The sequence below is a fragment of the Cydia fagiglandana genome, chromosome 7 (assembly GCF_963556715.1).
Source record: "Cydia fagiglandana chromosome 7, ilCydFagi1.1, whole genome shotgun sequence".
Classification (NCBI taxonomy): domain Eukaryota; kingdom Metazoa; phylum Arthropoda; class Insecta; order Lepidoptera; family Tortricidae; genus Cydia; species Cydia fagiglandana.
The window spans coordinates 18,093,896-18,118,813 of NC_085938.1; the positions used below are offsets into that span (position 1 = coordinate 18,093,896).

A 24,918-nucleotide genomic window follows, 5' to 3' on the forward strand; every position below is an offset into this window, starting at 1 on the left:
TGTATTAAAGTTTATTGTAATTTTTAAATTTGCATTTTATTATATTCCCTAGTGTGGGTGGAAACCATGCCAGGTGAAATTGAACCTTATGCCAAAGTCACAGAGGCTGATTTTAGAAACCTTTTGTCATTGTACATCGGTGTATCTCTGTTTTTAAATCCCAGATGCTAAAATGGCAGCTCCAGTAGACAATTTACTACTCAATCATCCTGCTTTTGAAGTTTGTACAAAATTCACAAATAATTTGAACAAATTGAAGGGGTGTTCACAAAAACAACATAACTGCAAACAACATAACATTATCATGTATGTAAGATGTATGGTTATTGGTGCAATAAAGAATATTTACTTACTTAACTGCTTAGAGCGCTTGACACTTTTTTAAGAACATCGTTAATCGTTTCAGGTGTCAACAGTGTAGTCAGTTGCTGTTTTTGTAAACATCCCTTCAATTGAGATAAAAGCAAGAATTAGCGAATCCAGTACTGGTATAGCACACCGCTGTAGCGCGCGGTACGGCGGAGGCGCGGCGTGAAATGTTGTATCACGTGGGTTCTCTTCGCCAGGGTGGTAGTATTCCACCTGTCCAATTTCTTTGTCCAATGTGCATTGCGTCTCACTCTTTCACTAAGCAATATTTGAGACACAAATACACATTGGACAGATGGAATACCATCCTTAGTAAGTATTTCTTTGTACTAAATAATTTACCTCATTTATAGATTGAAACAAACAGTTACAGAAAAATATTTATTAATGATTCAATCATTACATGGAATGAAGGCAAATTAAAATTCTTACGACTAATTATTGTAACAATACAGATCACTCGTAATACATCTCTTTTAGTAACCAGCTTTTTCAATATCAAGAAAAAGAGACCCGTTTTTTTTTCGATTAACATAACGAGTTATTTTTATAACAACGACAAAATAATATAACGTAAAAGGGCTCATTGAAAATTATGGTTATGGAACCCGCTGCCATAAGAACAAACGATTAAAATAAAACAACAAATATTAACCAGCTCGACTGGCATGGACAAACATTAATCGAGGATTAATTTCTGGTAAAATACAATCTTAATTCTCAGATATAACAATTAATCAATCATTCATATCATATTTCTCTTAAAATACAGAGAGGAACCTTGATCTCACTATTTTTATTTTTTGTGAAGAGGTAGACACCAGTGGAGTATTAGTGAAGTTCCGTATGAAAAAAAAAAGGTAACATAATTTGCACTTCTGTTCATGTACGCAGTAGTCGCAGTATACATAAAACATTAATAAGGTATAGTTCGTTTTTTTAGCATTAGAAAGAACTCCACAGAAGCAAGCGTGCAGTTTTTATCAGGCTCTGTAATTGTTAATAATTATTGAATTATCTAATGTAGCATGGTCAATACATATAATTTACTTCAAATTATTACCGCTAAAAGTGCCGGATTTGGAACCACAAGCTTACTTCTGCGAAGTTATTTCTAATGCTAAAAAAAACGGACTATATAGTTCAAGGTATAGTTGATCAAACCAATTTCTCAGTCAGTATATGAACCAGGAAACTATACTCATCCTTTTCTTTTGGGTGCTAGTACACTTGATAGTATGATTCTCTTTGTCTATGATTGAAAAGAGACAGTCCTTTGACAAACTATAGTAATGTAGTTACAGAGTATACAAATAGTTGCTTCAGTAAGTCGAAGTAGTGATGCGATGACTTGTGTGTGTGTGTGTGTGATGTAGCCATAGATTACACAACAGACGCTCTAATACTTGTAGTTGAACTTCATCTGAAGTAGGTACTTGACGTTCACCTGCGCTACGTCGTATACGATGAATCTGAAGCTGTGCTAAGGAAAATATTCTATTACGTAATATTATAGTAATAATACACCCATATAATCATGTAATTAGCAGCTGGATAGATAACAATAACTCTCTTAGGGTCAGTTGCACCGACCACAGTTAACAGACATCAACGTCACGCAGTAGAGATCTATGAAACTTCCCAAACAATAAAATTTTGCGAACGCTTTAAACGAAGACTGATGGTTTGGTGCAACCGACCCTTATTATCAGAGATGACTGGAATTGGGATAAGAAAAAGGGCGACTTGTTGAATATTATCTTAAAAAATACCCGCTCAATTCGTTCGCGACGAACGAACGCAGATGTTATCACAAACAGTATATACTTGTGCAGCACTCTATTAAATTTGAGGCTACAACGTTTTTACGTGCGTTTTTAATTGCTTTATCTATGGTTTTAGATAAAAATAAAATGAAAAGTATTTTCACAATTATCATGAAAATTTCTAACCCCAATCCCAAAGTAAAATTTGTACAATATAATCTACACATTCACCGAAGGCTAAACTTTGAACATTCCGTATCTCAAATCGATCAAGGTTCACAAAAGTCACCACAAACATCAAGTATACTGGGCTGGCTCAGATACAGGATCAGTATCGCCATTATATGCAGCATGTGCATCCGAGGCACACGCCCCCGCTTTAAGTCCACTGCCAGGTGGCTCGGATTCGACGACGGTGCCGACACATCGATTGAAACCGTTTTCTACCCTAAATATTTCAATGTATATTTGCTTATGTTAGAAAGTCAAAAAAATAAATAAACATCAAATATAGTAGCAAAGGATACTCGTTGTAGAGCAGGGAAGTATTGATGTCCCTGTTCTGGGGCTTGCCGAGCGGCACCACGGTCCCGCAGTCGAGCGTGTGGTTCATGGCGGGGTCGGGCTGCGTGCGGCCCTGGCCCCACGTGCTGTGCGTGCCGGCCGGCAGCTTCTCGATGTACGTCGCGGAGGTGCACTCTTTCCTGTTGACGAATAGAATAGAATAAAAAAATATTTTATAAATAATTTAAGTTACAGAATGACGGTTAGTAAGGTTGGTATTCCACCTGTCCAATGTGCATTGCGTCTCGCTCCCTCACTAAGCAAAATGTGAGACGCAAATACACATTAGATAAAGAAATTGAACAGGTGGAATACTACCCTAAGACATTGTCTGAAAGTCACGCATACACGACATGAAACTGTCGGCACCATCTTTAATTTAGAGTTCCATCTGCATACAGTTGTAGTACATAATTATTTTCCATCGTATTTTCACGGAAATGCACGAACGTGTCTTGCTATTTCAATCTGTCTCGGTACAAAAAGTACTGAGGTCGAATGAAGTAGCGTGACAAATACAACCGTTTCCGAGAAAGTATGATTGAAAACAATTACTCTAGGTCCATGGGGTATAAGTTGTTCGTAGAATTCGCGAAGAGTCTGGTTGATGTAACTGGTGACCGAAGACTGGCGGCTACCTCGCACAACGTATCAGCATTGCGATACAGCGAGGAAATGCCGCCAGCATCCTTGGTACAATGCCTCAAGGGCCTGTTTTAGATTTGAGCTAGTTAATAATTTCTTTTAGTAATACCACTGTAAATAAATATTCATTATGCACTACATCTTTACAATTTGTCGCCTACTCGACATAGCTAATATGACTCACATGTTGCCGAGAGCGACCTCAGCCAGCAGCATGACGCCTAAGGGGCTGCCCTTGCTGGTGCAGCAGTAGTTGGCCGACTTGGACACCATGTCCGCGAAGTAGATGCCCTTGCCGAACATGTACCCGGTCACCGGCGCCTCCGGCGGCGCGATACGGAGACCTACACAGAGGAAATATAGTACAGGATATAAGACTACGTTGACAATAGTTATTTAAACAAATACAAACAAGGGGCAAAGTTGTTCTTTAATCTCTTGTGCTAATATTGATACCCTAGGAAGCGAAAGATTCCAAAATACTAACGGTTTCAAAAATTGAATCTCGTGCGTTGCGAGGGTTTCGAGGTACGAGTGTTAAACAAATTTTGCCACCAAAACACACACAGTGAAACACAAATTTTTTCACCAAACAAACAAGGAACATAATAACTAAAATATCAAACCAAATAGATTCAAAATAAATGTTATCAAATATTTATTCAAAATCATCATTTAAAAGTCAATTATACCAGCCAACATAAGGAAACAACTCAAATTTTGCATTTTTTTACTTTTCCCCACATAATTATGGATACAATGCAACTTGCAGTTTTTGAACAATCAAGACAGCCTTTACCAGCTGGTGTGTAAAATTTTTTTAGGAATTATTTTTTTATTTAAGCTGAAGTGGGACTGGGCGGGACACGTTTGCCGTATGCCGGATGACTTGTGGGCAAAAACAGCAACCAATTGGGTCCCACATCAAACCCGGGGTCGCGGCAAACCTCGACGGCGTTGGCGAGATGACCTTGACGCCTTTGATAGGAACTGGTGGGAGACGGGTCAAAACCGGGATACGTGGAAAGGGAGGAGGGAGGCCTTTGCCCAGCAGTGGGACACTCTAGGCTCATATAAAATTATTTATAAATAAATAAGTTTTTTATTTCCACTGACCCTGCGACAGGATGCCCGCGAAGTTGGTGACGCGCGAGCCGTGCCACAGCAGGCGGCGGTTGTGCAGCTTCTTGAATGGCTTGTAGCGCTTATCCTCGCCCTCACGCACCACTTTGAATACCTGACGAAATATATTCATTATCACCACAGACAAGACATCCTCCAGACTGAGCATAGTAGCGCTACCTCCTCTGCCACAAATATACGATAGTTTTACTCCATTTCCGAGTCCAGTGTCTCTGTGTGACGCCCGTGTCTTTGAACGGACCAATCACGGCACAGGACTCGCTCACCTCGTCCCCCGCACCCCTATATTTTTGGCAGGCACTTTACCTCCTCGTCTCGTAGTACATACCTCCTGTATCTCGAGCGTGTAGTTGGAGTGTGTGGCGGCGTGGGTGTTGGCGGTGTACGTGGCGATCATCTGGAACTCCGGCGAGCCCTTGTCCACGGGCACGATCTCGGCCTTCAGCTTCAGGTAGTGGGACTCTATCGGGCTTGTGGTCTCGTTCGCGTCTGCAAGTTTATCTTATGTTATTAGTCGGAACGAAATTATCGTTATTTATTTCAATTCTCACATGGCGACCCTACCCAAAATACTATTAGGGCCTTTCCTTAATGGCCTTATATTCCTGTACTTATGTTATTGGTAGTAATTACTGGGATTATTTTTCTCAGTTGAAAACAGATGAGAAACAAATCTTAGTTGTTACCACCAATAACAACTTGATGGTAACTAGTGGGAATAACCCGTTGCTACACTTGTTACCTGATTTAAGCAGACTGTAGGCGATCTCGATCTCCAGCAGGTTGTCCAGCATCTCCGTCTTGGCCTTGATGGCCTCCACGTTGTCCAGCAGCGGCGGGTTGTTCACGCCGAAATTGTGCGGCACGAGCGTGTAGAACCTGCATATGCGTACACATGATCGTTATTACTGTATCTAGAACTTTTTCTTGCATAAACGAGGGGCAAAATGAAATATAGACATAGACATAACGGTTATCGATAAGCAAGTCAAAGATAAATATCTGAAAGAAAGTTATATAATGAGTTGTAACTCGCTGATATTTTTGCCTTTTTGTTTAAACGTAAGCAAAATCCGTTTACTTTAGTATTATAAAGTAATCTGGGACTATAATAGAAGAATTACCTATTGGTAGCGTCAATGATTTTGTTCTGGCTGGCCTCGCCCTTGTTCAGCAGACCGAGCAGCTCGGACAACACCTTGTATCCAGCTTTAACTTGCTTCTTTGACAGTTTTCCCAATGGCATCTTCTCTGTGTCCAGCTAAAAAATACCAAATGTTTGATCTGTATACACTAGAGGAGATAAAATCTAGCTGCTGTTTAAACGACATAATTCTGTTCTGTAATACCAACGACAATTCATTATTTAACTGCCCGCAGTTTCACAATAGGTACTTCACTGTCCATAATCTAATTCCATAATAAAACGACGTGATAGTTAACAAATATAAAACAGCCCAGAACTAATAGCGTTACTCATAAACGCGTTACTGGCCTGAATTCGATATGAATCGTTGGTCTTTATCTGTCATTTTGACTTATGTATTTGTAAGAACATAATATAATTTAACTAAGTCAGACCCGTAAAGTTTTATGAATAAGGGGGTATGTTTTTAAACGCTTGAGTTTGTTTGTCTGTTATCACAATATTAAAGAACCGTGTCCCAGATAGTATGGGTTCTGGGCCATGTCGCGTTCCGAAGTAACTTATATATCATTAGATAGTACATAGGCTATGTCGATAGAATATATCGTTCTTATGAGCGTGTAGAGTCTACTGCCTTTTAATAGGGTGGCAGAAACCCATTTCATTTGTAAAAATAACACTTGTAATTTATCTGTAAAATATTAAAACATTGTATTCATACTTTTCAAATGACAGATTCAGTATTTTATTACACATTTTAAAATGTTGGACTTTGACCATAATTCAATTTAAATGTTCTCTCCTCCTCGTAGTCCACGTCCACCGGGTAGTATGCAGCTGGCACCTGGTTATTATGGAGCGTACCTCGAACTCGAGCAGTGTCTTCTTCATGACAGAAATGTCGAAGATGTGTGTGATCAGCTTCTGAACCGGCATCGGCAGCTTGCACGCCGTGTCGGTGTGTAGCGGCGCCGCCTTCGACTCTTCGTCCTCGTAGTCCACGTCTACCGGGTAGTATGCACCTGGCACCTGGGTAGTATGGAGCGTACCTCGAACTCGAGCACTGTCTTTTTCATGACAGAAATGTCGAAGATGTGCGTGATCAGCTTCTGGACCGGCATCGGCAGCTTGCACGCCGTGTCGGTGTGTAGCGGCGCCGCTCTCGACTCCTCCTCGTAGTCCACGTCCACCGGGTAGTATGCACCTGGCACCTGGGTAGTATGGAGCGTACCTCGAACTCGAGCAGTGTCTTCTTCATGACAGAAATGTCGAAGATGTGCGTGATCAGCTTCTGGACCGGCATCGGCAGCTTGCACGCCGTGTCGGTGTGTAGCGGCGCCGCCTTCGACTCTTCGTCCTCGTAGTCCACGTCTACCGGGTAGTATGCACCTGGCACCTGGGTAGTATGGAGCGTACCTCGAACTCGAGCACTGTCTTTTTCATGACAGAAATGTCGAAGATGTGCGTGATCAGCTTCTGGACCGGCATCGGCAGCTTGCACGCCGTGTCGGTGTGTAGCGGCGCCGCTCTCGACTCCTCCTCGTAGTCCACGTCCACCGGGTAGTATGCACCTGGCACCTGGGTAGTATGGAGCGTACCTCGAACTCGAGCAGTGTCTTCTTCATGACAGAAATGTCGAAGATGTGCGTGATCAGCTTCTGGACCGGCATCGGCAGCTTGCACGCCGTGTCGGTGTGGAGCGGCGCCGCCTTCGACTCTTCGTCCTCGTAGTCCACGTCCACTGGGTAGTATGCACCTGGAACCTGAAATAAACAACAAATTATTACTTATCATCATACATTTTCAATCGGAATAGAGATTAGGGTCTCCCTTATTTTACGATTTTCAGAAATAAATAACGCATACCCCCTAAATCAGTTTCTTTTATCCCAAAACACTTTGTAACAAAAGGTCATTCCTGTAACTGTAGCCCGTGCCGACTTTCATGAGATTTTCCCATACAATGTATGAAACATGACAATATTTTTTTTCATATCGATTTTGTATAATATTGCCATATTTATAAACATTGTTTAACAAAAAAATTTGGATGCGAACATAAAACCAATGAAAAATTATCAAATTAGAGTCTGATCTAGAAATTAGACCATAGTAATTTGTATGGGAATTTCAGTTGTAAGTCGGCACGGGTTCTTGTTACTGGAATATACAGAAAAAAAAATTCAGGGTGTTTTGGAGTAATATCGTTATATTTAGGGGGTATGCGTTGTTCATTTTAAAATCGCAAAAAAAGGGACACTTGTTGCAGAGATGCATTTGTTTTACTTCGGTCAATTTTCAAAAAAAACATAGTCAATTCTTGTTCAAATTTTACCGGCAAACTATGAAATTTTAATCTCGTGATGGCTGGGCTGCGATGTTATATTTTTGTTTAACAAAATTGTGGTTCATAAAACCATATCGCTATGACATACCTTCCTAATGTGTTTCCTGTTCGGATCCCAGTAGTTCTCCGTTTTCTCCTCGAAGAGCTCCTCAAACTTCATAATGGCCTCGTCCACGGAGCGGCAGTCCTCCAGCTTGTTGCTGCCGATGGTGGTTCCGATGCGGCCCCACGCGCGGAAAAACCAGTACCTGTATTATACAAATTATTATAAACTAGGCCTTGAGAGAACGGATGAAGATCGGAATGTGAAGAGTGTACCTAGGCCGCCTAGTAGGACGATGTCAGGCGTGTCTCACTCCGCGATTTCGTCGCGTTGCTACAGGTAGCTAAAAGTACAACCGTTCGGCCCCAATTTTGGGGTGTCCTGCCGCTGCGGTGAAACTCCAATAGTCCAACTTCGAACAATTTATAATTTTCGTTCGAAATTCAAAATCTCGAACACATTTACTTACGCGCGACGGTCCGCCCGGTTCTTACAGCCAAGTTTGTGCAAAATTAGCGTGGTCGGAGTCTCCGTCTGACTCATGTACAAAAATAAAAGTGATCCGTCAATATCTTTCCGTAATTTAAAAGAATGCTTATAAAATGATATCGCTCGAAACTACGCCGGGACATAAATTATGACATTATGAGGTGAAATTAATAATAGTCACAACCAAAGATTAGACCTAATATTGGCCATCATACTCGCGTATCTACCTTGACTGTCAAATTTGCGGCCATAACAATACCCGGACATTACCATTAAAGCCATTAATTTTAGGTGTACCTAAATTAGCTAACGTTGACTGTGGAGTGTGCATGGCCCATACCTGTCTTGAAACCGCGAATAAATAAATCATAACATATCATAACTTGTCCTTAGATAACCCTGCCGTCGCGCTCCATAATGCCGACGCTGCCGACCCGCTCGGCGCCGGGCCGGCGGCTCACGGTGCCGGCCCCGAAACTCGCCGCGCCCGCCACCTCTGAAGACCCACGTGTGTTACTCACTGTCGCCACCTAGCGGCCATATCTGTGCTGATCGTGACAAACGCGTTTTGTTAGAGAGTGAGTCTTCTGTACCTAGTAGTACTATTATTTATTCTGTGACGACGTCCTGTCTGACGCCCTAGGTATCGCTGGAGCAACATGATGGAGGCGGATCTGCTAGTTAACAATTGGTGAGAAGTAGGCGCAGGACCGAGAAAAGTGGCGCTGTCTTGTGTCGGAGACCAAGTCTCATTTTGGGTCACTAAAGACTTCGACTGAAGTCGTTAAACCGCCTCACCCTCTCGTTCTTATTTTAAATTATAAAATAAACTAAAATTTAACCCCTTACCAGGCTGACATTTAAAAAATGACAATCCAATATCAGTCTTACTCATCGACTCATGTTTGAAGTGCCTGCCTGGTAAAAGGTTAAAATCCAAACAAAAAACATACCTTGAAGAACGGACAATTAATTTGCCACATCAATGGCGAACAAAAAATTCACTTTTTCTTGTCACTATCGGAGAACAACATGCGTTATACATATATGGGCCATGTCAAGACCATTCTTGTCTACTGGCTGTATGTGTATAATATCTTACAACAACTAAGATACATACTTCCTTCTGTCGTCTGCTTCAAGCACCTGCATCTTGTAGTAGGAGTTCTTCTGCGCCACGACGTCTGTCTTGCCCAGAACTACCGTGTATTTAGTGCCCATATCGTCGCGGTACACGTCAAGACCATTCTTGTACAATGGCTGTCCCTGTAACATCTTACAATTAGTATACGTACTTCTTTCTGTCGTCTGCTTCAAGCACCTGCATCTTGTAGTAGGAGTTCTTCTGCGCCACGACGTCTGTCTTGCCCAGGACTACCGTGTATTTAGTGCCCATATCGTCGCGGTATACGTGGGCCACGTCAAGACCACTCTTGTACAATGGCTGTCCCTGTAACATCTTACAATTAGTATACGTACTTCTTTCTGTCGTCCGCTTCCAGCACCTGCATCTTGTAGTAGGAGTTCTTCTGCGCCACGACGTCTGTCTTGCCCAGGACTACCGTGTATTTAGTGCCCATATCGTCGCGGTATACGTGGGCCACGTCAAGACCACTCTTGTACAATGGCTGTCCCTGTAACATCTTACAATTAGTATACGTACTTCTTTCTGTCGTCCGCTTCAAGCACCTGCATCTTGTAGTAGGAGTTCTTCTGCGCCACGACGTCTGTCTTGCCCAGAACTACCGTGTATTTAGTGCCCATATCGTCGCGGTACACGTCAAGACCATTCTTGTACAATGGCTGTCCCTGTAACATCTTACAATTAGTATACGTACTTCTTTCTGTCGTCTGCTTCAAGCACCTGCATCTTGTAGTAGGAGTTCTTCTGCGCCACGACGTCTGTCTTGCCCAGGACTACCGTGTATTTAGTGCCCATATCGTCGCGGTATACGTGGGCCACGTCAAGACCACTCTTGTACAATGGCTGTCCCTGTAACATCTTACAATTAGTATACGTACTTCTTTCTGTCGTCCGCTTCCAGCACCTGCATCTTGTAGTAGGAGTTCTTCTGCGCCACGACGTCTGTCTTGCCCAGGACTACCGTGTATTTAGTGCCCATATCGTCGCGGTATACGTGGGCCACGTCAAGACCACTCTTGTACAATGGCTGTCCCTGTAACATCTTACAATTAGTATACGTACTTCTTTCTGTCGTCCGCTTCAAGCACCTGCATCTTGTAGTAGGAGTTCTTCTGCGCCACGACGTCTGTCTTGCCCAGAACTACCGTGTATTTAGTGCCCATATCGTCGCGGTACACGTCAAGACCATTCTTGTACAATGGCTGTCCCTGTAACATCTTACAATTAGTATACGTACTTCTTTCTGTCGTCTGCTTCAAGCACCTGCATCTTGTAGTAGGAGTTCTTCTGCGCCACGACGTCTGTCTTGCCCAGGACTACCGTGTATTTAGTGCCCATATCGTCGCGGTATACGTGGGCCACGTCAAGACCACTCTTGTACAATGGCTGTCCCTGTAACATCTTACAATTAGTATACGTACTTCTTTCTGTCGTCCGCTTCCAGCACCTGCATCTTGTAGTAGGAGTTCTTCTGCGCCACGACGTCTGTCTTGCCCAGGACTACCGTGTATTTAGTGCCCATATCGTCGCGGTATACGTGGGCCACGTCTGCCAGACCACTGTCCGGGTCTACAGCTGTACCACCTGTACACAACATATTTTTTATAATAGCTATCGTTGATGGACGCTTTTGTCGCGTGATTTACCTCTTATTAAACCAAGAAATTGATAAAAAGATAGAAGTCACAAACTAAACTATTTGTCGCCTACTGTAGAAAGTTACACAGGGAAAAAGAAAAAAATAGCTTGTTACTAAAAACAGGCACAATAAAAAAAAAACAATCAACGTTTTGCGTCTACTATGTTTGAATTTCGCGCCTTTTTTTGTGACGGTAACGGTCTCCTGTCACCACACACCGTAGAAGTCAAGAAGTATGGAGTATTTCACATACGCTACGAGTATAAATAAATTTAACACTTCATTTTACTATTAAATAAGTACCCACCTTTGAGTTTCAGTTTGGTTGGTTCAGATTTCGTGGACTTGTACATACTACCAGACTTATGAATAGATTTCCCATCAATTACATCTTGTGGCACTCGCTTTGCTGGCTGTACAAATAAAAAACAAAAAATAAAATAAATAAAAATGCTTCGCATTTTGCAAGTACTACAAGCAAAATTTCAAACTGAACACGAGTAGAGCTTATGTCGTTGTAATAAGAATTGTGAATAGTCAGTTATTTGTGTCAATAATGGTACATATTTGTATGTATCTTCTCTTCTTCCTTGTCGTATCCTCATGGCTGAGGGACGTGACGAATGTGGACACTTTTCACCAGTGCTCTCCAAGCCGCTGTCTTGGGCCCAGTGCATGCTAGCCTGCAATGTGGCGACGTCTCTGACGTTATTCTGTCCGCCCAACGCGTGGCCATACGTCCACCCCTACGCTTCCTTGCCTTGCTTGCTATTTGTATGTATACCCGGTTAGAAAAATGTGGTACTTACATCAGATCCCCAATCAGCAATGTTGTGTTCCTTGATCAGCTCTAGAGTCTTGGCTATGGATCCCTTCTCTGGGTCAATCAGATCGAAAAAGCTTGGTTCCACAACCTACAAGCAGCATTAATCGTAAATTATTAATATGAAAATCGTTTTTTTATTATCGAAGAAAGACGTGACATTATTTGACCACGCCATTATGATACATTTTAGAAAAACAGTAGTCAATGTCGTCAATAAATGTCGTTATACGCAATATCATTTCTGACACGGCCATTCTGACATTTTGCACGTTCGCGTGTGCACAAGTACCGTCTAGCCTCTAGAATGCTTCAAATCAGCTCCATCTTGCTATTCATTCATCTTCATCGTTAAAACTGGTCGTCTGGTGGAACTAGTAATTTATTCTTCAACTTGACCTACCTCGATATCAGCACTCTGTACTTCCTCCATCTTGCTGTTCATCTTCTCGAGCTCATCCTTAGAAGACACAACAGCAGCAAGTGTATCAGTGATCTTGCTCGTCACCAGCCCGCCCAGCTTGAGGATGCGGTGTTTCAGCTTCTCCTTGTCGGTCTTCAGCCTGCCGTACATGAAGAATTGGAGGTTCTTCAGCGGCGGTATTGGAACGTTTTTCTTGATTCTGAGGACAAATGGTTTGAGTTTCTTGAGTTTGTCTCACGATTCGAAATAGCTATTATGATTTTGATTTTTGTTTTAGAGGTTAGTCGATTTTGAATAGGCTTTATAAAAAGGTTTGTTTTCTATCATTCAGTATATACGCACACGACACACATACACCATAGATGGCACACGCACGCCCTTCTTGGGCTTGAACTTTGCAAGTCCGGCTGTCCTTGAACGCAGCGGGCACCTTCATGACTTTGCGCTTCAGCTCTTTAGTCACGTAGCTACACTATTAACGTATTAGTACATTTAGTACTTACTCGTCTTGAGGCTCTTCTTTCTTGACAATGATCTGCGGCGGCGGCGCGCCGTTCTCGAAGACCCGGACGCCATTTTTGGGATTGAACCTTTCAAAGACCGCGCCGTCCATGTACGCGTCGGGCACCTTCATAGATCTGCGGTTCGGCTCTTTAGTCACGTAGTAGCTACACTATTAATGTACGTATTAGTACTTACTCGTCTTGAGGCTCTTCTTTCTTGACAATGATCTGCGGCGGCGGCGCGCCGTTCTCGAAGAGCCGCACGCCCTTCTTGGGCTTGAACCTTTTGAAGGCCGCGCCGTTCTTGAACGCGGCGGGCACCTTCATAGATCTGCGGTTCGGCTCTTTAGTCACGTAGCTACACTATTAACGTACGTATTAGTACTTACTCGTCTTGAGGCTCTTCTTTCTTGACAATGATTTGCGGCGGCGGCGCGCCGTTCTCGAAGAGCCGCACGCCCTTCTTGGGCTTGAATCTTTTGAAGGCCGCGCCGTCCTTGAACGCGGCGGGCACCTTCATGGGTTTGCGCTTCGGCTCTTTAGTCACGTAGCTGCATTTCGTCCATTCGGTTAGGTCACCTGAAAATATATTACTATAGTAGACTGGCTTTCTTAATTTTAAAATATTAAAAGGCACACATAATACTAGACATAGTTAACCTTTTTAACGCCAAACGGCGCATCCATTTGCCGTGCCACTGACGCCACAGGGGTAAAATTTAGTTTTTAAATAATGAAAGCCTAAAAGTGGGGTGTTTTTCAGCGAATTTTCATCATAAAACGACCGACGTCAAATGCCGCTGTCACGATTTTGCGTTGACGTCAATTGGCGTCAGTGGCGTTCAAAATGTTAACCCCGGAAAATAGTAATACTTATTTAAGAAGACTTTGTTTTTAGTAACAAGTTTGTGTTTTGTGAATAAATAAACATCAAATATTATACTCAGGTGTACCTGTGCACTTGTAACCAAAGGTATCGAGTACAAGCTGATCCTTGCACTCGGGACAAGGTTCGAGCGCCCCGAACGCCATGATATCCGCCAGCAGGTCACGGCACTGCGGGTTACATAAAATTAATGTAGAATACCATGGTATAATAATATACTCCGCCTGGTACTCTCTTCCCGTCTTTTCTAGTAGGTCACGTGACTGACACAAGCCAACGTCATCATGCGACAGCGCTATATGAAAATATGCGATAGCGCTATATAAAGTGGCAATGTTATTGTGACGTAGGCTTGTGTCACTCTGGGAAGAGAAGACCATGTTTTATTAGACTATGGTAGAATACCAAACATATAATTTACTTGTACAAAAAGCACAATCTATGAAAAAAACGTGCTACAGATTTTTATAACAGAACTAGATAGCTATTTCAACATCTACAACATCTACTTGTAAGGAATGACCTTTCAAATGTACCTAAAATCACAAAACGCAACGCGTAATAGACACGCCTATATAAAACGCCTCAGAGTGCTGTAGATGCGCTACGTAGGTGATAGCTGTGATGGTGCCATATCGCGCGCGCCCTAGCACTGATCGCGTTACAGCGATGTACAGAATGATGAGTGATGTGATATTACAGTGTCATATTACGGTTTCGAAAAAGTGATGAGATATAGCATTACTATTTGAAGCACTGTTTAGCGCATGTCTACTTTCAATATGCCCTGAATCACTGATTAACACTTACTTCACTATCGCCGGGCACAACCTTCTGGTTATTAGCTTCCAGAATGTCTTGGATGTCTTTCTTGCTGTAATCCTGCAGGGAATCCCTGTACTTGAAGAACAACTTATTTTGCTTTTCAAGTTTCTTCTCTAGTTCTTTTTCTTCTTCTAACTCTTTCTCGTCCTTTGGTTCTGCTTTTAGTTTCTTTATTGGAACTTCTTCGCCTTTCAGTGGCCTAAAACAAAAGAAGATTATAACTATAAAAAAAACAAGTCTTTAAAAAAAGTTGACAGAAGAGCTTTATAATAATAATAATATAATTTATTTATTCAGATAACTAGGATCCTTTGCGGTTAGGTACATAGCTTTATAGATCCCTGGACCCTAGCCTGGCCTCTATAAGGGCGTACAAGGTGCTTGCAAAGCCTTAGTCAAACTGAGAGTTAATGAACAAGTTGAAACATTTTTTTTCCTTCACTTTTTTTCTGTCCCTATGTCCTTATTTTTAACTTTGTTAATTACCAAATTATGAATGATACATACATAGGTAGTAAGGTCCAAATGTGCTTAGAAATGTTAAATTAAATAGTATTGTTTTTTACAGAAAGAAAGAAGAATTCACTTCCTGCAAATCTATTCCCAGTCCACTATAACTTGGATCTCTTTAAATCAATAGACATCTCTTAGGTAAGCATGTTCCATCCTAGACTGCATCGGCACTTACCATCAGGTGAGATTGTAGTCAAATGTTTACCTATTTCCAATTAAACAAAAAAAATCCCGCACCAAAAACCCCGATGTATGCTTATGACAAAAGCATCACTCACTTAATAGCTTCCTTAACCATTTTCTGGTCATCCTTCTTCAAGGTGTTGAAGCCTGGCAGGTCCTCCCCGCCAGCCATGTAGAGCAACTCGCCCCGGGCCTCGGCGAAACACTTGACATGGTGCCATAGTGGCTGCCCACCATACTTTTGTCCGATTTCTGTGTCATACACAGTTTTCGAAATACGGACTTCATCCTGTTAATATAAATTGAAAGAATTATTTCATGTTTAACCTTTTGAACGTCAAAGCGCATCCATTTGCCGTGCCACTGACGCCAAGGGGGTAAAATTTAGTTTTGTGAATAAATAATGCCAACCTAAGGGGTCATCCATTAATTACGTCACACGAATTTCTAGGTTTTTTGACCCCTCCCCCCCTCCTTGTCACACTTGGTCACATTTGGCAAACCCCTCCCCCCTAGTGTGACGTCACATTTTTTCTACGAAATCGCCAAATCGAATTAAGTAAGTACCTAAGTATTATTAATATTTTATCAACATATTTTTGACGATATAAATATTAGTAATTTTATAACCCAAAACTGCTTAGGAAAGATAATTAAACGAAAAAAAAAATCTTTTTAAAAACTTGTTGTTTAAATGTACAGCGAATAAAATAATTAAATAAATTTTCGGTTACTGATGAAGTTAAAGTGACGTCACAAAGTTTGTGTCTCCCCCCTCCCCCATGTCACAATATGTCACATTTTCTTTACCCCCTCCCTCCCCCTAAACGTGTGATGTAATTAATGGATGACCCCTAAAGGCCCGTCTCCATATTGCGCGGCAAGCTATCGAACATTGGCAATGGATACCGGGCTGCTGCGCGAGCCAACTCGATCATTGGCGCGCTAGAACGCGCCGCGCGACGAACCATTCATTGTCGGTGTTTCGACGCACGGCAAAGGAATGTTCGCGCGCAGTTGGAATTATTTCAGTTGGCTCGCGCGGCAGCATACATGTATAATGAAAAGTGTCGTACTTTAATTAAATTATACGGCACTAAACAGTTTCTATTGAACAGTATATATAGTGATTATCGCAACAGATCATTTTTCTATTTGGCTATACTTCATTCCGGATAATTAATTTTTGTGATATAAGGTGGTCGATCGTCGGATCCCCTGCCGCGCGTGGCCGCCGCGCATAAGTTCAAGATGGTGTTGAAATCGGCTCGCGAGCCAAAATACAGGTTTGCCGCGGTCGAACATTGCTCGCGCGGCCGCCGCGCAATATCGAGACGCGCCTTTAAAGTGAGGTGTTTTTCAGTTCACCAAAAAACCATCGACGTCAAATGCCGTCTTTGGCGTCGTTGTCACCATTTTGCATTGACATCAATTGAAATCTGTGACGTTCAAAAGGTTAAGAATAAATCTGCTGCAAGACCCAAACTTAATTATATTGTACACCAGCAGCTAAAAGAGAGAGATGGTAGGAGAAGCATGCCTCTTAGGTAGCCTGTGCAATTGTGCATTTTAGTTTTAGTGTTAAAAAAGGATAGATGTATTACCTTACAAATCTTAATATCACAGTGTTTGCAGGTAGCTCTGCTCGACTTGGAGTACTCTATGAAGAAATCCTTTAGGGCTGCAAGACTTGCAGCGGCAGAAGCGTCCCCGTTGGCTCTCTTCTTACCCTTGCCCTTGCCTTTGCCTTTTTCTACTGGCATCACTATGCCAGTTAGGTTTTCTGTGTATATAATAATACATAATATAATATAGCCTATTTAAATCCCACTGCTGGGTAGTGGCCTCCTCTCATGGGCCTCACTAGCCCAATGCAGTATGGGGACTACACATTTACCTTTGAATTTTTGCGCAGATGTATGCAGGTTTCCTCATGATGTTTTCCTTCGCTCAAAAGCTGGAATTTACTTTCAAATACAGGAAAGAACAAGTAAAGAGTAAGGTCAGCTAGGGATACCAGGGTAATTGCAACTATGGAGCAATTGCAACTACTCTAAAATTACAAGAAGTGAGTCTAAGGCTCTTCAGTGGCGTAACTAGGGAGGGGTTGGAGGGGGCATGTGCCCCGGGCGCCAACCAAGGGGGGGCCTCTCCGCCTTGCCAAACGCACAGCAGGGAAACTTTTGTCCGTCGTATTAACCACCACTGTGAAGTATGAAATGTGGTAATCTGGCCCACATCTCAAAAGAGAAAGCCGATTTTTTAGGTACTCTATTTGCCTCGAACTCGACCTTGAAAGACGATGGTAGCGCCCTACTATCCACCATCCCGCAGTGTGAATACTCTATACCAGAAACTATCAAGCAGAGGCAGTGCCGGATTTACCACTAGGCTGAGTAGGCTGAAGCCTATAGGGCGGCAGATTATAAGGGGCGGCAAATTTGGGTCAAAAAATATTTTATGTGCTGTCCAGATAATCCACCAGAATTTATTTGTAAAATTTAAATAACAAGCATTATCTGTCGATTTTGCCGCCATCTGTCATGTCAAGACCCTTTATATTGAGACAGCTAACAGACGCCCGGATGGACTACAAAGTGATCCTATATGGGTTCCGTTTTTTTCCTTTTGAAGTACGGAACCTTAAAAATGTACCTACTTTCTCGAAAAAATTTCGCGCTCGCTACGCTCGCATTTTCATTTTATTAACTACATTTTTTGTGACCTGAGTTTATCCTCTCATAGAAAATGGACCAGCCAATATGTATGAAACAGCCAATTTTTTTTTTCGCGACTTAGGGGTTGGTCCCATAGTAAAAGTTGCTCATTATAATCCCAAAAGTCCCAAAACCTACCTGGCACCGGGAATGGAGATATTTTTTAGCCACCCTGTATTACCCAGGGTGTTTTCTACGGCAATGAGCTGTAGTCTGACGAATTGTTTGACATGCTGCCTAGTTGCGAACGGTAACAGCTCGCCATCACTGCACCGCTCACCGTAGGTAGAGTGTTTATCCTCACACCTTAGAACCTAAATGAGAGGAAATTCGCCGAGAAAAGCGGGGGGGGGGGGGGCGCAAATCTGGTGCCTGCCCCGGGCGTCATATCCTCTAGCTACGCCACTGAGGCTCTTTTATGACTGGGGAAAATGTGCTATGAATACAAGAGGCTCTAACTCCAGACTCACTTCTTGTATTTTTAGACTAGGTGTATTAAATATTATTCACTGCTGGCTTATTATTCAATAAAATTAAGAATTTGCTGAGGCAATATCATACCTATACAGTCAGACCAAGTTTCTCTGAATATACTTGACTTAAGTGTGGAAATGCCATCATAAATTGTCACTTCAAAATTGGTGCTGAGTTAGCTTAGGGAGGTATTCCATCTGTCTAATGTGTATTTGCGTCTCACATTTAGCTTAATGAGAGAGTGAGACACAATGCACATTGGACAAAGAAAGGACAGGTGGAATACCACCCTTAGATGGATTTTGGGTGAGAAAAGATTTCTCTGTTGGTGTATACACTACAGTAGGAATGTTTATACACACCATGACTTCAATGATTTAGCATTTTTATTATTATTATTTGTATGTCTTTCCATATCTCGGGACCATGGGGTCCCGGACCTTTGGGAGGCATGCGTGGGGCCGAAGCCAACAGCACAGAGGCCCTTTAAGACAAGTTTGATGTTATGTAATACACCAGCTAGAACCCATTCACGGGTACAAATAGATACCCGTAAATCGGTCCCAGCTGGCATAGGAGCTATTGTAAATGCAGTGGAGAAGAGTGCCGGTTATGGTGTTGAAGTTTGGCTGGTCAAAAGATTGGGCTATTGCCGAAAGGTCCGGACACCTGCCATAACAATGGTTCTACACGTTATCGAGGCAGGCGGTGACTTGCCACTAACTAGGTGGGCCCCCGAAACTGTCGTCGTAAAGACGACCAGGAGCAACACTGGTGTAAGCGGCTCAGGGGTGTCGAGAGGTGTGCGCCGCTTTCTACCCAGTGGCTGTTATAACAGCCACTGTGCCAACACGCGTCTTATGCATCTTTCACTTCCACCCCTGGAGCATATAGCTCTAACGACTCCTCTCTGGACGGCCAATGAAGGCAAGCCAGAGCTGAGAGTCCTGCGGGTCCCCTTGGGGTCCACTCCGACCGACGAAGACACGCCGGAGACGGAGACCCTGACCGACTCTCGGGAGCACTCGGGTCCGTGGGGTCGTTACTCCCCAACAGCTCGCCACAAGCTGCCCTGCGGGCTTATTATTATTATTTGTTTGTCCTTTCCACATCTCGGGACCATGGGATCCCGGACTTTTGGGAGGCGTGCGTGGGGCCGAAGCCAACAGCGCAGAGGCCCTTTAAGACAATTTAATCTAAAGGCAAGGGATACACGTGGCGGATACTATCCCCGAACGCACAATGTGATACATCCGGAGATGGTCTCCGCCAGGTGCAAAGACTATTGGAGTGCAGCACTTTTGTGCTGCGATGGGAACTAAGGTCATGGGCTATAGATTTGAAAGTTGGATGGACTGGATAATGGGCTATGGGAGAGACTAGCGGACACCTGCCGTGACAATCAGTCTCAAAATTGTGTAAGACAGGTGGTGACTCGCCTACTCATTTAGTGGGCCCTACAACGGCCGCACGCACAGTGCGACAATAGGGCAACACTTCGGAGCGGCTGTAAGGTTGTCGAGAGGTGAGTCTGCGGTAGCCAGATCCCGGTGATCCGTTCAGCAGGCCGCCGGCGTTATGACATTTTACACTTCCAACCTGGAGCATAGGTCGCGCTCTTGCGACTCCACTCTGGCCGGCCAATCAAGGCAAGCACAGAGGCGAGGGCCAGATGACAGGGCCCTCTGGAATAGGGGTCCGCGGTGTCGCCACTCACCGTCAGCTCGCCACAAGCTGCCCCCGCGGGGTTATTATTATTATTATTGTTTGTATCTCCTTTCTGGATTTCACGGGCCTATAAATCCCGGTCTTTTGATAGGCTTGCGTGGGGATACAGATCCAACACGTAGAGGCCGTTTGGAGAGCTTTAATGTCATGTAGAACGCCTGCTGGAACCCGTTCACAGGCGCAACAATAGACACCCATGAACCGGTCACAGCAGGCATTGGGACTATTGTAGAAAAAGTGAACAGCGTTCCGGTCTATAGATTGCAGTTTGGGTGGACAATGAAACTGGGCTATTGCAAAGAGGTCCGGACACCTGCCATAACAATGTTAACACCGTCATCGAGGCAGGTGGTGACTCGCCGCTGACTAGATGGGCCCCTGAAACTGCCGTCGTAAAGACGACCAGGAGCAACATCGATGTGAGCGGCTCAGGGGTGTCGAGAGGTGTGCGCCGCTTTCTACCCAGTGGCTGTTACCAGCCACTGTGCCAACTCGCGTCTTATGCATCTTTCACTTCCACCCCTGGAGCATATAGCTCTAGCGACTCCTCTCTGGACGGCCAATGAAGGCAAGCCAGAGCTGAGAGTCCTGCGGGTCCCCTTGGGGTCCACTCCGACCGACGAAGACACGCCGGAGACGGAGACCCTGACCGACTCTCGGGAGCACTCGGGTCCGTGGGGTCGTTACTCCCCAACAGCTCGCCACAAGCTGCCCTGCGGGCTTATTATTATTATTATTGTGTAAGCAGGCAGGCAGTTGTGACAACTGATATTGCCTGTATCCAGTAATCATTAATAGTTATCGTTGACAAGTAGATGTATTGATGTGTCTGTCTAATTTATTTTTAAATTAGGATTGTTCATTTTTTTTAGACCCCCATTTTTATTTTATTTTCTGAAAATATAGGTTAATTTAAGATACCAATTTGAATGATTTAGTAATTCGTGGCTCGGTTGAATATTTATAATTTATTGAAAATATGAGATACGACTTCTCGTAAATTACATGTCGTCGGCTGATTAGGATAATGCACAAGCAACAACAAGCATTAAAAAAATAGTTGTCATTGTCAATTGATTGTAATGTCACCTGTCGACAATGTCAGTGTCACGTGTTTCTATAAATAACAATCGTCTGGAATGGAAAACTCGTTTATTTTGAATCATTAATTTCAAAATACCTACGCTATAAATTTGAGAAAGCTGATTCCAGAAATCTGCCTAAGTTATATAATATAACTTAGTTTTATTGGAGTATGTATCCATATAGCATCCAACTCCAACCATAACTTGGCTGAAATCAAGGGAGCAAAAATACAAATGTAAGTCACCTACATCATATATATTTTAACTGATTCGATTTGTAAGAAGATTGGATTCATAAAATCGTTACAAGCGTCCATTGCTAAAGGTAGCTTAGCACCCAGTGGGTGCTTTCTACCGGCTTGTCACCATTGTTTGGATATTGTACTACATACTTATACTACTATATTAGGAACATGCCAATTTTGCTAATTATATCCTATTATTTCAGGTCATCGTGATTCCTATTTAGATACAGCTGTGAGATATGTAACTTGGGCCCAGAACAAAGTTGAGCATTTTGTATTGAAACGAACGTCATATTAATTATTAATCGTCGTAATACTTTACGACCGTAAATAATGCCTGGGAACAGAGTAAATAACAAACCATACACTTCTCTTCTGGATGGTCAACAAGAAGCCATCATTGTCAGATGCTCGTGCAGAACATGATAAACATACATTTAATGTAAAGTTACTATTTTTTTTGGAAACATATATAACATATTTCCCAAATTAATAAAAAAGTAGGTAAACAAAAACATGTTTTATTATTCACAACTCTTTATTAAGTCTTGTCCACCATGATATCAGCAGCTTGAACTGCAACATGTACCTGGAAATTAGAAATTATATCTTTTTAAAGCAGTTTCAGGCTGAAATTTGAGTATGGCTATGTATTCTTGTATATTCCTTCTTTCTAGTAGGCACCATCTCTGTTTAACGGTTTGCCTTTAGATACTCTGGCTACATTACCACAGAAAATAAATAGATACCACGACCCTACCAATAAAGTGAGCTTTTAAATACTTAATTGTAGTAAATTAATATTAATTTTATACTTACATCAACGTGATTCTCACAGCAATACTGTGTGTAACACGTGAAGTAGGTAGGTATTCCAAGTTTAATTCACGGCACCATCTTTCACGTCGTAGGTCTTCGTGGATTCGAACTATTATTTTTGTCAATCATTCCCACACATAGGAACAAGGTTTTTGATATATTATTAAGCAATGAAATCTACTGTTTAGGTATTAATTATAAATCAAATTGTAACAAACAAGCGCAGCGGTTTAGCTGAAAAATTTTGTTATGACAATCGATGACAATGATAACTTTGACAATACGTGAGTGACGGATTTATTTACTATGGTTCGATAACTTTTATTATGCAATGACTTTACATTCAGCCCAGGAGAAGGTCAAACTAAGGTCATAAGGATATTTGTTGAAATATCTTCAATCCTCAATTATTATATCGCAGCAAATGTCGGAAACTGTTTAAAAACCTTATATCTCGAAATGGTTTTCGAAATAGAACATTTGAAAAAAAATGAACAATCCTAATTGGTTCACATTTTGTGCTGAAACCACATCTTCGGGGAGTTTGTTCCAAGCCCTCACTACTTGGTTGCTCAGAAAGTGTTTGTATGGGTTACTGTGGGACCTATGCCTTTCTAACTTTAAGTGATGACCTCTCAGACGGGTGTTGTTGTTGCGCTTGAACATCTCATGAAAATCCTTGAGGTCATAGTGCCCAGACAGTATTTTGTATGTTTCTATTAGGTCTCCACGTTCTCTGCGGTGCTTAAGAGTAGTGAGCTTCAGTTCCTTCAGTCTCTCCTCATACGGCTTGTTCTTAAGTTGCCTTGGTAGTTTTGTGAAACTCCGTTGAACCTTCTCCAGCATATCTATGTCCTTGGCAAAGTAAGGACTCCAGGCTTGAAAAGCATATTCCAGTATGGGTCTGACATAGGTTTTGTAAATTTTTAACATCATTTCTGGTGTCAAGGTTTTGAAAGCTTTTCTAATGAGGTAAATCAGGCTTCTGGCTTTCTTTACCATTGTAGAGATGTGCTCTTCCCACTTTAGATCCTCTGAGATCTTAACGCCTAGGTCAGTTTGTGTTTTTACAGCCGTTAGTGGAGTGCCATCCAAGTTGTAAGTTAGGCGGGGGTTCCGATTTCCTATGTGAAGTATAGTACATTTGGCAGAATTCAGATTGATTAGCCATTCTTTAGACCAGCTTGCTAATGCATTCAGCCAGCGCATTTATAGCCAAATTTTACTAATATTAATAGACTACTAATTATGCAAACATTAGCAATGGTCTTTGAACAACAAATAGGTGCAGCAAGTGCTCCCAATATCAAATAATTACGACAAGTATTATAATTATATTCTGGATAGTGGTGTCAAAAAAATATGATATTCAACAATGCAATGGTGTGGCTTTAAAATAAATGTATTTCTTCTTCTTCTTCAATAAATCGAAAGGTCTTACCAATTGCTTCCTTAATCCTCTTCTGATCTTCATGTCGCAGTTTATTAAAGTTCCCGATGTCGCTCGCGATCTTCGGCCGTTGCTTTCTGAAGAAACACTCTTCGTGGTGCCAGTTCGGTTGTTTCCCATCATGAAACGCGGACTACAAAATAAATTCAATTAGTGCCTATTTTCAGCGTTTCTCTTGGCCCAAAAGTCGACTCTTATACAAAAATGTAATGTGTATAACGCATACCTGCACCATAACTGCGATTCTTAACGTTCCTTGGTCAATCTTTTGTTTACATCCTTTGCAACCCGCCCGCCCCGATTTAGCATACTCCGCTTGATAAGGTAATTCGGCCATTTTTTAACAAGAAACTTCTATCCAAAAGTTGAAAAACAGATGGAGAAACACGACGAACACGACGAGGAAAATATAACGAACTTTGACAATTTGACAACTCAAAATGAAAATACCAAGAAGGCGCGCCGGCCGGCAGTGGTGTGATTTTTTTTTTCGCCGTTGATCAAGGTTGCCAGGTGAGCGGAAGTGAATTACCGTACTTATATGTCTAAATTATAGTTTGGCAAGCGATTTCCGTCAGTAGAATAAGTTTAAAAAATGTAGGTGCGGTGCGAAGGGTTGTCAATACATAGAAAATTAGAATTTCACGCCTTTTTCTACTGACAAAGTTGTTTGACCAGCTATATAATATTTCTTGAGGGTACTTTCAATTAACAATTTAGGTAAAAGTATCGTTATTTATGAAATGGGGAGTTAAATATCAAAACGGAAATTGTATCACAAATCAATTTAAACCCAAATTTAAATTGCTTATCGTAAAAAAATTAAGAAAATCGCACTTGAAACGTAAAATGCTCTAGTACATAAAGGTATTATTTTTTTCACACTTTTTAGAACAACAATGATCCTCTTTCAGAGCATGAGAAACGTAATAGAGAAAAATAATTAT

At 42.2% G+C, this 24,918-nt stretch overlaps 1 protein-coding gene across 1 annotated transcript; it reads right to left on the bottom strand.

Moving 5' to 3' along the window:
- Window positions 1-736: 736 nt before the first annotated feature.
- Window positions 737-24,416, bottom strand: LOC134666068 (poly [ADP-ribose] polymerase). The gene is made up of 20 exons (XM_063523182.1): window positions 24,198-24,416; window positions 23,963-24,104; window positions 17,058-17,236; window positions 15,549-15,742; window positions 14,743-14,956; window positions 14,000-14,102; window positions 13,436-13,625; window positions 12,523-12,742; window positions 12,106-12,210; window positions 11,604-11,709; window positions 11,079-11,241; window positions 8,070-8,229; window positions 7,233-7,397; window positions 5,612-5,748; window positions 5,230-5,366; window positions 4,816-4,976; window positions 4,461-4,581; window positions 3,529-3,688; window positions 2,663-2,839; window positions 737-1,841 (listed from the first exon to the last, which is right to left on the bottom strand). The coding sequence occupies exons 1-20, from the start codon at window positions 24,306-24,308 to the stop codon at window positions 1,769-1,771; spliced, it is 3,018 nt and encodes a 1,005-aa protein (XP_063379252.1). The 5' UTR covers window positions 24,309-24,416; the 3' UTR covers window positions 737-1,768.
- Window positions 24,417-24,918: the final 502 nt, after the last annotated feature.